Source organism: Staurois parvus, unplaced genomic scaffold, assembly GCF_062004578.1.
Source record: "Staurois parvus isolate SC_StPar_1 unplaced genomic scaffold, SC_StPar_1.0 ptg000093l, whole genome shotgun sequence".
Classification (NCBI taxonomy): Eukaryota; Metazoa; Chordata; class Amphibia; order Anura; family Ranidae; genus Staurois; species Staurois parvus.
The window spans coordinates 554068-568682 of record NW_028317889.1 but is presented as its reverse complement, the minus strand read 5'-3'; the positions used below and the strand labels follow the sequence as shown (position 1 = coordinate 568682).

Sequence of the window (14615 nt, the reverse complement as noted above, 5' to 3'; positions counted from 1 at the left end):
CTTCAGGAGCGGCTTGACAAGAGGAATACGACATTTGAAGCCCATGTCCAGGATCCGTCTGTGTGTGGTGGCTCTTGATGCACTGACTCCAGCCTCAGTCCACTCCTTGTGAAAGTCCCCAACACTTTTGAATGGCCTTTTCCTGACAATCCTCTCCAGGCTGCGGTCATCCCTGCTGCTTGTGCACCTTTTTCTTCCACACTTTTCCCTTCCACATAACTTTCTATTAATGTGCTTTGATACAGCACTTTGGGAACATCCAACTTCTTTTGCAATTACCTTTTGAGGCTTTCCCTCCTTATGGAGGATGTCAATGATGGTTTTCTGCACAACTGTCAGGTCAGCAGTCTTTCCCATGATTGTGATTCCTACTGAACCAGATTGAGAGACCATTTAAAGGCTCAGGAACCCTTTGCAGGTGTTATGGCTTCATTATCTGATTAGAGTGGGACACTTTGAGCCGAGAATATTCCACCTTTTCACAATATTCTCATTTTCTGAGATTGTGGATTTGGGGTTTTCATGAGCTGTAAGCCATAATCATCACAATGATGACAAATCACGGCTTGAACTATCTTGCTTTGCATGTAATGAGTCTATCTCATATATTAGTTTCATCTTTTAAGTTGCATTACTGAAATAAATGAACTTTTTTACAATATTCTAATTATATGAGTTTCACCTGTATTTTGCACTTCAAAATTTTAAAAGACAAATTATGGGCAAATGTGCATGAATCCTAAAGATGTACTTTGTATTTTGTACAAAAATGCATGTTAGTTTCTAGGAAATTCCCAGCAGAATAAAGCGTCTATACATGAACTTTTGGAGAACAGTAAGAAGCCTGCATCATATAACTTTATTATTCTCTTCTTTCTGCATCAATGATATTCAAAAGTAAGAGGTGGGTTTGAATCTTGGCTGAAAAATTTGTCTCAGTACCAATTATTTTGCATCAGTTTCCTTAAGCATGAGAATCAGTATGGAAAATGTTCCAGTATCTCCAGCAGGCTTGTGTTGTACACCGCGCTTGACTGACTGGTTCAGTCACTGGCCTTCGGTGGGTGATTGTGTGGGCAAATAGGGGAGAAATCCTTTCCAGTAGGTTGTGCCCAACAGTAGACAATAGACCCTCTTGGGGCTTGAGCGGCTACCTTTCCGATACGGCCTTATGGTCATTTCAGCATGTAGACTTGGATAAAAAGGAAGGAAAGCCCAATGTCCAGAAAAATGCAACTGATGTATTGTTCATATGACATTAATTAAAAGTAGTAACAGGTCCATAAATCCAACGCATTTCAGGGAAAAGGACTCCCCCTTCTTCAGGGCTGTGTAATCTGACATGGAAAAAATCCTATGTTGTACCTATGGTGGCCCTGTGTTCACGATGGAGACCAAGGATTCTCATTCTCCATTGTGAACACAGGGCCACCATAGGTAAAGCATGGGAATATTTCCATGTCAGAATACACAGCCCTCAAGAAGGAGGAGTCCTTTCCCCCAAATATGTTGGTGTTGATGTCACTAATTTTAATGTCACATGAACCGTACATCGTAAGTTTCATTTTTCTGGACATTGGGCGCTCCTTCCTTTCTATCCAAGTACCAGCAGCAGATGTGTTTCAGGATCACCAGATGATATACGGTACAAAGGGAGTGGTTTAAGCTGAAGTATTACAGCATTGCTTGTATTGAAAATAAACTGAACTACTCAGCAGGTAAGCTGGGCTCCCTGGAGCTACTTTAAAAAGTAATAAATGCATTGCAGGAATTAGAAATAAAGATTGTTGCCTTTAAGGAGAGTAGAGGCCTGCATATGAGGCTCTGACAACCTGACTTTTTGGCTAGTACGGAGTAAGACACTGGATAGTAATAACAATATCATATATTCATTTTGCTTGAAATGAAGAAAAGACATGAAGGCCAACGGCACACTTTAATAAAGCTTTTTGTACCAGGAGTGCTATGTTTTATTAATAATTACATGACCTCCTTTTTAGCTCCTTGTTCGGGCTGTGACCATAAATGCTATAGTTACCAGGAAAATAGCATGAATGTACTTCCACAGATATGATCAAGATGTCACTTACTGGTCTTTTTTGTATTACTAGAAAAAAATTTGGGACCATGGTGTTAGGTAGGCAAAATAACAACCCTTTCTGGGAAAACGCTCACTGTTTATAGGGTTGCCATGTATTTTACGTTGGAAGAAAGTGACAGCTAGGATTTGCCTGTGGCTACTGTTAATTATCACATCAAACCAAAGCAAATATGATTAAGGAACAAAATCAAAATAGCAATAGGATCTGTGGGTAGTAGTAGTTAGTCACATCCAGCTGGACAGGTAATTGTGAAGATATACCAGTTTATTCCTTAGTCGTCAAGAGCGTGAAGAATATTCTGCATGGGATGAAGATGACAAGAGCATAAAAAACAAAACAAAACAAAACAATGATTGTCTTTTATTATCTGTTGAAACCCAATTGTTACCAAAATCCCTCTTCTTCAAGACTTGGACAAAAGGAGAAAAGCGTAGCTTCTATAGCAAGCTGCCATTGCATGTCTGAATTTCTGTTATTTACTTTTTAATCTAGTGAAATATGGAGGTGGCAATCCAGTGAACGTGGGCGTGCCTGAGGTGCGGGGTCTAAGCTCTAACAAGTGTTCACCAGAGCTCCTGATGGTGGAGATGGGTTTTGCTGCGTGTTAGTACCAGGTTGCGGTCTTCAGGATTGTCCCACCAGGAGGTGAGCAAGCTGGGGTCCAGTAGCAGATATAGCAGGAAGGGATCAAGTAGAAGCATAGTAAAGAAACAATCCAAAGGTCGGTAACAAGTGGCTGCAGGTTGGGATCAAGCAGAAGTGTAGTCGAGAAACAAACAAAAGGTTGGAAACAAAAGGTAGTGAAGATATGGACAGCAGCAGGAGCAACAAGATCGAGATATTGGCTGGAGACAGATCACAATAAAAATCATGGGAGGGGAAAAGAGGTTTACCAGAAACAAGGAACAAGGCAAGATCGTCCAAGCATCTCAGGTTGCTCAGCAAGAAGAGATACTGCCAGACACAGTAGTTCAGACCCCGGTCCTGACAGCACAGCATGAGGACTATACCACAAGATTCATAGGGCCCACTCAGTAACTTAAATCCCTACGGTTTCATGTGGTGGTATGCCATGGCAGATATAGAATGTCCAAAAACATGATGAGGGTTGTGAAACCACCCTGTTCTAATTTCTAAAGTACCAGGATGTCTGGAAAAGGTGTTATTGATTGAGTTACATGGTGGGAGTAAGGACGTTTAACTCTTTCGCTGCCAGATTTGTTTTAGCGTTTTTTTCACACGTGTTTGAGAATAAATTTAGGCCCAAAGATTAGTTAAAACCCCCAAATATACTGTATTTCTTTTCTTAAAGCAGAGACCCTCAGGAATGAAATGGTAGAAGTTCCAGATTTGTATGTCACACGATATTAGCATAACGCTAATCTTTGTTTTTATCACATAGCAGAATATTAGACCCCAAGTGTGTCACCTGCCTTCCATTGAAGCCAACAGAGCACAGATTGCAGAGGAACCCAGAAGTAACGTACAGCATGTCACTCCCGTGTTCACTCTAGCTAGGGGAACTAATTATCAATGGTCTTCCTCCACTTTAACTGGTGGAACCCATTATGGGGGTCCTGGGCGTACAGGTGGGAGAGTGGAACTGTACTGTACGAATAAAACATTTGAATATTTATGGAAATATCAATGTGTGATTTATTTTTTGGCATCTGCAAAATCCTACTGATAATGAATGTGTGGATCTTAAGGGATGTGATGACCGTGATCGCCTACCAGTCAGTTTCATATAGATTGGCCTTGTTGTTTATACAAAAGCCTGGTCTGGGTAGCCATACACATTCAAAGTACTCCTGAGTGCCTGTTCTTTGTTTTTAGACTCTTTGTGCTCTAGGGGTTCTAATAACCCTCAGCATGTGTTTCTGTAGGTGACTGGAGGAAAAAGTAGATGCTAGTCTATGTGGTGTGGCAGTGCAGTGCCCTGCCATGGTGTAAATAGAGGTTATGATTCAGGATTCATGAATGTTGAGGTGCTCCAGGGGATTTGCTTAGTTCACAGGAAGCAGTTTTTTCAGTTTCCTCATCAGTTGGTAAAAATCGGTTTAAGACCTGGAGCCCAGAGAGGCCCTGGGTCCGTATTTTGTGAACAACCAACACTCTGGTTGTACCGGTGTGTGCAGGGCTTTTTGTAGAGACCGAACCATAGTTCTGGGGTCCACCCTGATAGACGGGAGAGAGGTGGGAGACAGAGCAGCAAGGAGCTGCTAGCTATGTGTTGGTGAGAAAACGGTCTGTAGGTGACAGATGATGGCCTGAAGTGGAAGGCCAGAGCAGCAGTCTTGTATGTTAAAGCCAGGAGGGAGGTGAATGTCTATTTCTTTGCAAAAGAGAAAAATGTTGAAATCTCCTGTGAGGCAAGTTGTTTGTTTTGTTAGCCTTTTTTTTGTTGTGTTTAAATAAAAGTGGCATATCTGGCATGGACTGTGCTTCCTGGCTTGTGCTACACTTGAATTTGACAACTCCAAATTTTACATGGGGCAGATTTCCTGTATAGTTTGGTAGCCAACTTAACCATCTCCTTGACATATAACAAACGGTCCGAGAAGAGTCTGTAGCACCCTCCTAGATAGGTGCTAGGATGTAGATAGTTCAGTATAGTGTAACATGATCTTCTGCTTTACAGGAGATTGTTAGGCCCATTTAGTGGCTATTTCTCTGCTTAAGAGAAGAATTACAATTTGTTAGCTAGTTCATACTGTGTGACTCACATTGCTGCTGCATCTAGATTATGGTTCATCTGTATCCGGGTAACCAAGAAAGGTTCTGGGTGGATAGAATGAACCATTCAGTTGAGCAGTATGAATATGGATGCAGCTCCAGCCAATTACAGGGAGTAGTGCCCCTGAGCATCCTGGGTGCTACTAATTATGTTCAGGGAGTACATTTGATCTGGGTCTTCTTCCTCTTCATCTGAGAAGGGAATTCCAGACAGGGAGGCATGCTCGCCTCCCCTGGCTCATGCTGCCAGGAGGCCTCATGTGGGCAACCCAAGCACCATGTGCTAGGGTGCTTCTGAAAGCTGACTGAGGGGGATGTCTACAGATCTTGTCTGGTATCACGGAGGAAAGTGACCTGATGGAAGGAGCTTGTGAGTACAGACCATCCAAAGGGGGATCCTGGGACTTGTGTTGTTTAATCCCCCATTGGGACCTATATAGTCAGCTGCCAGTTTTAAGCTAGAGGGACATTGGCTGGTGTCCAGTAGAGCAACTGTCCATTAGGTTCTGCATTTCTACAGACGGACTTTGCTTCATTGTTTGTGAAGTCTGCTACAGAGTTCTACTAAGGAAACCCATAGACTCACTTAAAGAAAGCTGTCCTCAATTGTGAACAGGTCAATTCTGAGTATCCCATCATATCTCTTCCCTATACCAGTTCTAAAACAAAATAAAACAACAAAAACTACAATCCCTAGTCTGATCATTAGAGTAAGGAGTATGGCTATAGGAAATGCTGTGTGTTTGGCTGCGGGTGAAGATCTGGAGGAAAGCCTAAGCAAGATACAAGTGGCTCCTACAGGGATAGTGCTACAAGTCATTTAGTATTCTCTATATCATTCCATGTAAATGATTTTATCCACTAAAACACTCAGTGTTGTTTTCCTATATAAGTTCAAAGCTCCCATTTACACCTCCTCAACATATGGGTCAGCTACCATGGGACACGTTGGTTATCCCATTGCAAAGCCATGTTTCTGTCTGTAGAAGTTATCCTTGCACTTAAGTAGGAGGTCTTGCGACAAAAGTCCAACAAGAAATATACCTGGCCTGGCTTGAGTTCCGTACAGCTGTCAATGGTCACTTCCAGGTATTAGACTTTTCCTGGTGGTTGAAATAGCCTTTGCAGAAGCTGTACAAGTAAAAAGGGAAGTAAAAGAGGTCAAATTTCCTTTCACTTGTGTACCTGCTTCTTCTAATGGAAAATGAATGCAGCTCATAATAATGGTATGTATTGCCGGCAAAAATGAAAATAATAAAATCGCCATAGATTTATCACAATGCACTTTTCCATTTTGAAAAAAATACGTGGGTGATTCTATACTTCAAATGTGTGCATTAGGAAAATGATTTCCATTATAGCCATTTATGTTGGAGTGTTACTGCCTTGTAATAACCATTACCGCAGAACAAAGAGGTAGATAAACGCTTTGGCGGTGAGTCACTACACCATATGAAATCAAATGAACATGTCTGGGACATACCAGAATGGCGTGGCCACACGAGTAATGGAAAGTGCGACCTCTGGACAAAGGGGTGGAATTCTGTTTTATATCATAAAGCATTCAAACATAAAATAACCACTGCATGACTTGCATGTTGTTAAATGAAACCTATACTAGAGCGAAACTTTTGAAAAAGCTAGTTTTCTGCATACATACACCTTGGATACAAGTTTGCATCAAGTGAAGTCAATACTCCTTCACTATACATTTGTTCTTTTTTAGGGACTCAAAAACTATTGAAACCTATTGGCAGCCATCTTTCATCTACTTCCCACTGGATATGGAAACTGGAGGCAAAAATTGGATGTTCGTGATTTCTTTTATCCACCTCCTACCAGGGGAGGACTGGGAACATCTGACGTGGCCCTTTCATGGTAGTGAAAGATTGGGCCATGGAACGTGTATCAAGCAAAGTGTGCCATTGTGATAGCCATGATGAAAGGTGGGTGTTCCTAAACAACATGGATAATTGAAAGGCCTCATTCACACGGGTGTACTTAAGTGTACACCTGTGCTTGCCCATGCAGCTGTTCCATGGATCCCCATGCAGACAGTCCTATTCATGTCAACTGGGATGCAGTGGCTACACAGACACAGCCGCTGCTCCCAATTTGACAGCAGTGTGGGGCATACCAGCACCCACATGGCTGTCATATTGAGGGCAGCAACTGTTGCATCCCAAATGGCAAGTATGGGACTGTCTGCATGGGGATGAATGGAACACCTGTGCATTCCTGTGTAGGCAAACATGGCCCTCGGATGGGCAAACAAATGGCAACTGCCCCAATCTATAACTGGATTTTGCAGCAAGGAGCGCATGGAAGGGAGACACATGTCAAACAACAACAGGAAAATTCCCAGCTCAACTTACCAACTGGCCTTCAACCAGCTGAATTGTCCCGTCTAAAAGTTCACGTTAGGACAGGGGTTTAGTTTGCACACAAGTTGTAAGTTTCAGAGCCTCTTCACGGCACCCCGATATTCTGCAGTTCCTAACACTATAAATTTTGAGAACCTGCATAGTAGAAGCACATGGCCCTCGCATGGGCATACGCTTAAGTACACCTGTAGGATCAATGCCTAACACACCTTTTTACATCGTTTCCAGCATTCAGCTTGGTTCATGGCTCTTGGCTTTCAGTCACATAACATCTCAGAGCTGGAAGTTGGCGCTGGAAAACTCCCCTTTGCCAGGTACTATGAACCGTGAGCAGGTAGCTTTATGATGCCAAGCATGTGTCACTGACTGCAAGTACCACTTTGATCAACATCTGAGAATAAGGAAAGTATTAACCTCACCAGGCCAACATATCTTATTAGTACTTAGCTGGGAGGCAAATTCTCCCTGTCTCCTACCATTTGATGCATGCCATAAGGTAGTTCATTATCATCTTAGACACAAAAAAAATAAAAAAAAAGGAATTAGGTTTCAAAAAAAGAGTCTTGCATTCAATATTTAACATTCACAGCCTCCAGTAATGAAACAAGCGTTAGCTTCGCCTGTGAAATTTCAGACCATTGCAGAAAGGTGTAGATGGCAGTAGAGGCCAAGCAACTCTAGTGATTGTTCCCTTGCTGGCTGACATGCTAGAGATTCTCACCCAAAGAACAACTTGTCAGCGGCTGAACTGGAAAGGTGTCACCCCATTGCTGCTCTGTTGGTGACAAGTGAGATTCTGTAATGTTTTGGCCCATGCGGGATCAGCGCCTGTTCTTTTAGCTGAATGGGTACAAATTCCCACAGGCATACTCCAAAATCTTATAAAAAAGCCTTACCATAAAAGTAAGGGATGCTGTAGGGGGCCAGCTCCAGAATAATGGCCATGGGATTAGAATGGGATGTCCAACCAGCTTGTAGGTGGGGCCCAGGCTTACTGCCCACAGGGGAACTCACATGGAGACTGTTGGATGTAGCAATGTGTTAATGTGGTAATGTTGAGAGAGAGCAGCAAGCTCTGCAGACACAGCCAAACTGGACCACAACGACAAACCGGGCAAGGAGTACAGTGCACCCTGTAGACACCTGATAGCATCTGAGAGAGGAGGCAGCTGAAAGGCAGACCAGCAACGAGGCCTCTGATTCAGGAAGGCAACTGCTCGAGGACACAGAGACAGTCCAGAGGAACCTAGCCCTATGCTATTTTGCCTGTCCCTAACCAGCCAGAGATCTGTTCCTGACCTGCTTACTACACAGAATATGTGCCAACCCAAAGGGAACAGTGCTTTTTATAAGCACTGCTCACAACAAACATGGCTGCCAGATAAGTCTGCTTACCTGATGACATCTATGGAGGCCTTGGAGGAACCTGGTTTCCCCCTTTGTCCTCCGCCCTCCCTGCATGGCAGCAGCCGAAGAGAGCCACCCTTGAAGGATGGCTAAACATCTGCCTACAAGATCATATAAATGTGAAGACAAGATGTCCACAAACTTTAGGCCACCAATCAGTTCATTACTGTTTACAGAAAGCAAATATAAAGAGAAGGTCTGTTAAAGTGGGAAATAGGAACAGCGGAAATGAGAAGGGACTCTCCATTTCTCTGATGGCTAACAGGTAACACACAAGCTCCCAGAAACAAAGGGGAAGTGCTCTGCAGAGTCATCGTCATTGATCCAGCAGGACACAGAGAAGTTCAAAATTGGTCAGACGTGGTTAGTCTGGTGCGGTACACATCTCTGTGCCGGTGACATGATATTCAACTTCTCTATATGACAGCAGCGCATTAATAATTGAAATAAAACCCATAACATTATACCCCCTCAGACGTCTTGAAATACTACAATAAGATTCACCTGTCATCGTCTCCATAAACCGTTGGCTATGGGCTCCATCTACGATATATATTTCTGAAGGATTAAATTCCCTGCTGGTGTTATCCTTGGCAAGCACACTTCATGACCTCACCTGTGGATTGCAGCAACAGTGGATGAGATTACGCCTGTCAGACGAGGTTTCAAGAGGATTACTTTAATATAAATATTTCAGTCATTCTGCCGCGGCTGTGATTGAGTATTCCGCTGCCACGGAAGAAGCAGCAGCCATTACCAAATTGTTCAGCGCTGACAATGACAACTGATAAAAAGCACAGATACCTGATCCGTTTACAGACGTACATAATACAAGGCGGTAGTCAATTTCCGGGGATAGCTGCATATCATGAATAGCAACTGTGTGCACGTTATGCATCAAATATCAAGCTGGAGGTAGAGAGGGGAGCTATAGTTTTTAAAATCTCTGTTTAATGCACATAATTAGAGTGACCCGCTTTAATCCCTCGCACTCCAGAGAATATCCCCCCCCCCCCCCTTCTTGACCAGGCAATTTTTTTGCCTTATGTCGCTGCGTTACTTTAACTGACAATTGCGTGGTCATGCAATGCTGCACCCAAATGAAATTTATGTCCTTTTTTCCTCACGAATAGAGCATTCTTTTGGGGTATTTGATTACCTGTGTGTTATAAAAAAAAAAAAGACAGACACTTTTGAGAAAAAAAAAACAATATTTTTGACTTTTTGCTATTAAACCTGTCCAGTGAAAACATTTAAAAAAATCTTATTTTGTCATAAATTTAGGCCAAATTGTATTCTGCTCCGTGTCTTTGCTAAAAAAAATCCCAATACGTGGAAATTAATTGGTTTACGTGAAAGTTATAGTGTTTACAAATGGCGGTATAGATACTGGAATTTTTTAATTTTTACTAGTAATGGGGGGCATTCTGACACTGGGGGGAACTGACTAATTGCCACTGACATCCCCAGTGACACCAATACAGTGATCAGTGCTAATAAAAAGCACTGACACTATACTAATGGCAGTGGGCATGAAGGGGTTAACATGTGGGGTAATCAATGGGTTAACTGTGTGCTGTTTTACTTGATGTTCTGTGTTTGTACTTCACTGTAAGCATACTGCTTTGCATGGCTGTGCTGTACACAAGAAAGTCAAAAAGCGCCTGTTGGACCAATAAATTGAAGCAAAGGCATAACTAGGACCTTCAGGGCCCCGATGCAAGTAACCATGAAGGGACCCCCTGACCCTGGTCAAGATCCTTCCATCCAAGCCTTGTGGTGGAACACCAGGACCCAGCCGCAAATGAGACTACTGCAACCCTGGTAGTTCCGCCACTGGTGTCAATATTTTTTTTTAAATTATTTTCTTTATTATATTTTACCATTTTATTTTATTTTTAATTTATTTACAATATAATTTTTTTTTTATTTTTTTTAGGAGCCCCGTTGGGGGGGGGGGGGGGCTTTGTTGAGATATCAGGGGCCTAAACAGAACTCTGATATTTCACCTTTAAGATAGAAAAAGGAGATTGAATGGAAAGGAATAGCTCTTTAAAGAGTTTCCTATTCATTTATAAACTGAAGCATAAACACAATTATGAATGAAAACAGTCAGTGTTTGGTACGGACTCCATCCTGACAGATCCCCCGCAGCAGCCGGTAGGAGAGGGGGAGGCGAGAAGAGGCTGGAAGAGAGCACAGGGGCCTGGTGAAAGCACAGGAGCCCTGAGAGAGCACTGGGATGGGAGGGAGCATAGGAGCCTGGAGAGAGAAGGTGCTGTGGGGGCGGCGGTATGTAGAGGAATCCATCCCCTCCATCTTCCTCCTGCAGCTGCTGAATGACTGTGGGAGGGAAAGATGTAAAAACATCTTCTCCGTCACCCCTCCTATCACAGTGTACAGGGGGGCCACACAGGCCCCCTGGAGCATGGGGACAGGTCGCAATTGCGGCCCCTGTAGCTACACCCCTGTACACTGTACAGCCAAGGAGAACCTCTCAGGAATATTGTTTCCAATATCGCCACCACTGGTCCCATCTTGCCTCTGTTTGGTCATGCTAGATACACTGGACAGTCACACGGGGATGTTAAAAGAAAAAGAGGAGGCCTCCCATAGTGTAAAACCATTTATTTACTTCACAAATTACCAAAATTGCACTTACATTATATGCAAATAGTCTAATAATCACAGTTCAGACATCAGGAAGTACTGCTGGCTCCCCAGTGTGCGTTCCAGCTGAAACGGAAGTGATGTGCCAGAAGTCGTACCCTACGCGTTTCGTCATCAACATGCGACATCCTCAGGAGCTCCTGTTTTTGTTACGGTTCTTAGTTCTGGCACTATTTGTGTTTGTGGCTCTGGCCATACACATTTTTTCGGTTATAGTTTCTTAAGGGGGCGGGTTTATTTATTTATCTCACAGAAAGTGCACTGCTACTTTTCAGAAGGAACCCAGGTAATCATTTCAGGGTACTGCTTGATTTGCACAATTACCATTTCTAGATTTTCCCTATAACAAAACAAATCTTTACCTTCTGAGTTCAGATTAACTTGAAATTCGTGTTGGTGATGCCACCATACTGCACCAACAATTTACAATATTAATTATAGCACAGAAATAAAATCAAAGCTGTAGATTTTATTGTCTGGGCATGCTGCTATTCAGGACAGCTCAGACACTTACAATGGGGAGGAAGGCTCTTAATTTCACTCACAGTTCCTATTCCTAGACCCAACGATCACAAGTGCGGCATTGTTTACTTCTTCGCCTTTCGTGTCATCGCTCAGATGTCTAGCTGTGCTCCAAACAGCATGCATTCCTTGAAGATTCACTTGACATTCCTGTGGGTTGTTTTGTTCCATGAACTTGTAACGCTGACTTTTAAGTAGCCAGACCCTTTCAGCCTCTGGAAAAACCTGCGCAGCCACTAACAGATCTGTTCTTTTATTCCCTGCCAGGGAAAATGACAAAGAGGCTAATGTTAAAGGGTTTCTCCACCTAAAATTCAGAACATGTGGAGTGTCGAGGGAGAACTGGCTGAACGGTAATTATTTTTGCAACCTTGAACAAACTGACTGTACTTCCTCCTCACTTTTCTGTGCTATTGAGGCCGGGTGATTCTATAGGTCTGATTTTTTTTAAAGCCCAGCTGAACATTCAGCTTAAATACATTCTGGAGCTTGTTTTTGGTCTGTTACACAGTGCCACATAGTGCTTGTGTCCATATATATTTACGCTGGTGTCCCTTTTAGTAAATGTGTTTTTTACTTACTACACTATGGGTGTGCACCGTTTTTATTTTTGGCAAACTTCTAATGCTGGTGGAGAAATCCCGATGGAAGACACGCCCTGTGCCTGAAGAATCACGTTTCAAAGGACATGTCTGAACGCTTTTGACCATTTATTTCTTCATGGTCCACATTGTCCGGTGAGAGGCTCCTTCAATGGTGTCACTTGGTGGTGGATGGACATTCATTCTAACAAGACGTAGGAGTGTGGGGACACCTTCAGCAATATATGAATTGTAAAAGGACTTTCTCTTCGTTTCACGTTTCTCCAATCTTAATATTTGTGATTTAGTACTCATACATCACTGATTTTTTTTTTTTGTACGTAGGGATTGTATGGTTTATGTTATTTTATTTACCTTTCTTATATTTGGATTAAGCGCTGCTTTTTGATATTGTTAATTATGTAAAACATTAAGCCCTGGTTCACACCGATGCGAATTTTCATGTGCTTAACCATTCAAATCACATGACAAATCTCATCCAACGATCGGCAATGGAACCGTTATAATAGGTGCAAGCTCCTGCACTACGTTTGCCGATTTGGGGTGCAACTTGCACAGACATATGTGAATGAAGTCGCACACAGATGTCTATGAAGTCGCACCTGAAGTTGCACTGCCATCTGACTTTGAAATCGTGCAACTTCACTTGCAGATTTCAAAGTCGGATCCAGGGTGAACAGGGCTAGCACTAAGTGCCTATACTGTTTAAAATCCAGTAATACACTGTCTTACCCTGCTCTGCACATGCTCAGTTGCAGGGGAGTATTTGCTGGGAGGCAAACAAAACGTTTGCCTTGGGTGGCATTTTTCAGGGGGGGCGGCATCACCCCCTGGAAGAAGGGATGCTGGTTGTTCTGCGCCGATTCCTGTGTGGTTTCCGAGGGGCACCAGGGCTGGGTGCGAAAGTGGACCCCAGGAAGGGTGTGATGGTGAGTCTCTCTCCTGGAGGGGGGCAAGCGAGTGGGTACCTGGGGGCGGCAGATTTTTTGTGTTGCCTAGGGCAGCACAAAACATAAATACACTACTGCTCAGTTGCTCTCTACTTTTCGACACTATGCCTAAAATCAGAGGCACTAGAGGCCGATCTGCTGACAGCCTAAAGATTTAATGCTGCTCAAGACTCTGGACTTCAGCAAAATGGTCGCCTCCAGCAAGAAGAAACAGGAACAATGCTGGAGGCAATTTACAGCACACACATTCATTTTGGTAGCAGAATTATTAATGTGGAATAGATGTTCCTTGCTAAAAAACATAATTTTTTATTATCAGGTTGTTTTTGGTAAAGTTCAGCTTTAATATCATTTTAACAGTAAAGAATTTGCAGTGTGAATATTCCCCAATAAATAACTCACAACATCCCCTTACAATAACAAACTCCCAGTAAAACTACCCTTACAGTAAAGAATACAGGGGGGGGGGGGGGAGTCCTCTTTTTTGGTGGGACTTTAACGGCACAATTTACTTGTATGATAAATTTCAACAATTCAAAAGAGATTTTTTATAAAAAATTATGAAACTTTATTTTTACAATCTTCAAAAATAAATATAAAGCTATAATACATATTGCGGCGGTGTCGTCAGAGATGGTGTTGCAAATCTAATCATGGATCATGCGTGGTTCGCACTTGACGCGTTTTGAGATCAACAAAAATCTCTTCTTCAGAAGAGCTCAAGAAGGCACGACCTATGATTCCATGTGAGGTAAAAACCGCCAGGAAACATTAAGAAGAAAATGTTATGTTCACCAAAAAAGAGGAGTTTCCCCCCCCCTTGTATTCGTTAGGGATGTTGGCACTTTGTGTATTATATCCCTTCCACTCTCTTACAGTAAAGAATCCCACTGTAAGGCCTCATGCGCAACGGCATAAAATTGCTGCTTACACAGGCGTTTGGCATTTTTTCTTTCCTTCCTGTAGAAGAAACACTATGATAGCCTATGGCAGGGGTAGGCAACCTGAGAGCCGCAGGACTACAAGTTCCATCATGCCTCTGCAAGTCATAGCTGTAACTGTCAGTTTTGTAATCTTTGCAATGCCTCATGGGAAATGTAGTTCCACAGCAGCTAGAGAGCCTCAGGTTGCCTACCCCTGGCCAATGGGGTTGATTTACTAAAACCAGAGAGTGCAAAACCTGGTGCAGCTGTGCACGGTAGCCAATCAGCTTCTAACTTCAGGTGTTCAATGAAACTTTGA

At 42.9% G+C, this 14615-nt stretch overlaps 1 protein-coding gene across 1 annotated transcript in view; it reads right to left on the bottom strand.

Annotated features, from left to right (window-relative positions):
* Window positions 1-5882: 5882 nt before the first annotated feature.
* DOK5 (docking protein 5) overlaps window positions 5883-14615 on the bottom strand; it is a 162889-nt gene continuing 154156 nt past the window's right edge. The window contains exon 8 of the mRNA XM_089670707.1: window positions 5883-5969. Coding sequence (XP_089526833.1) covers window positions 5911-5969 — 59 coding nt within the window. The 3' untranslated portion in view covers window positions 5883-5910. The remainder of the gene's footprint in view (window positions 5970-14615) is intronic.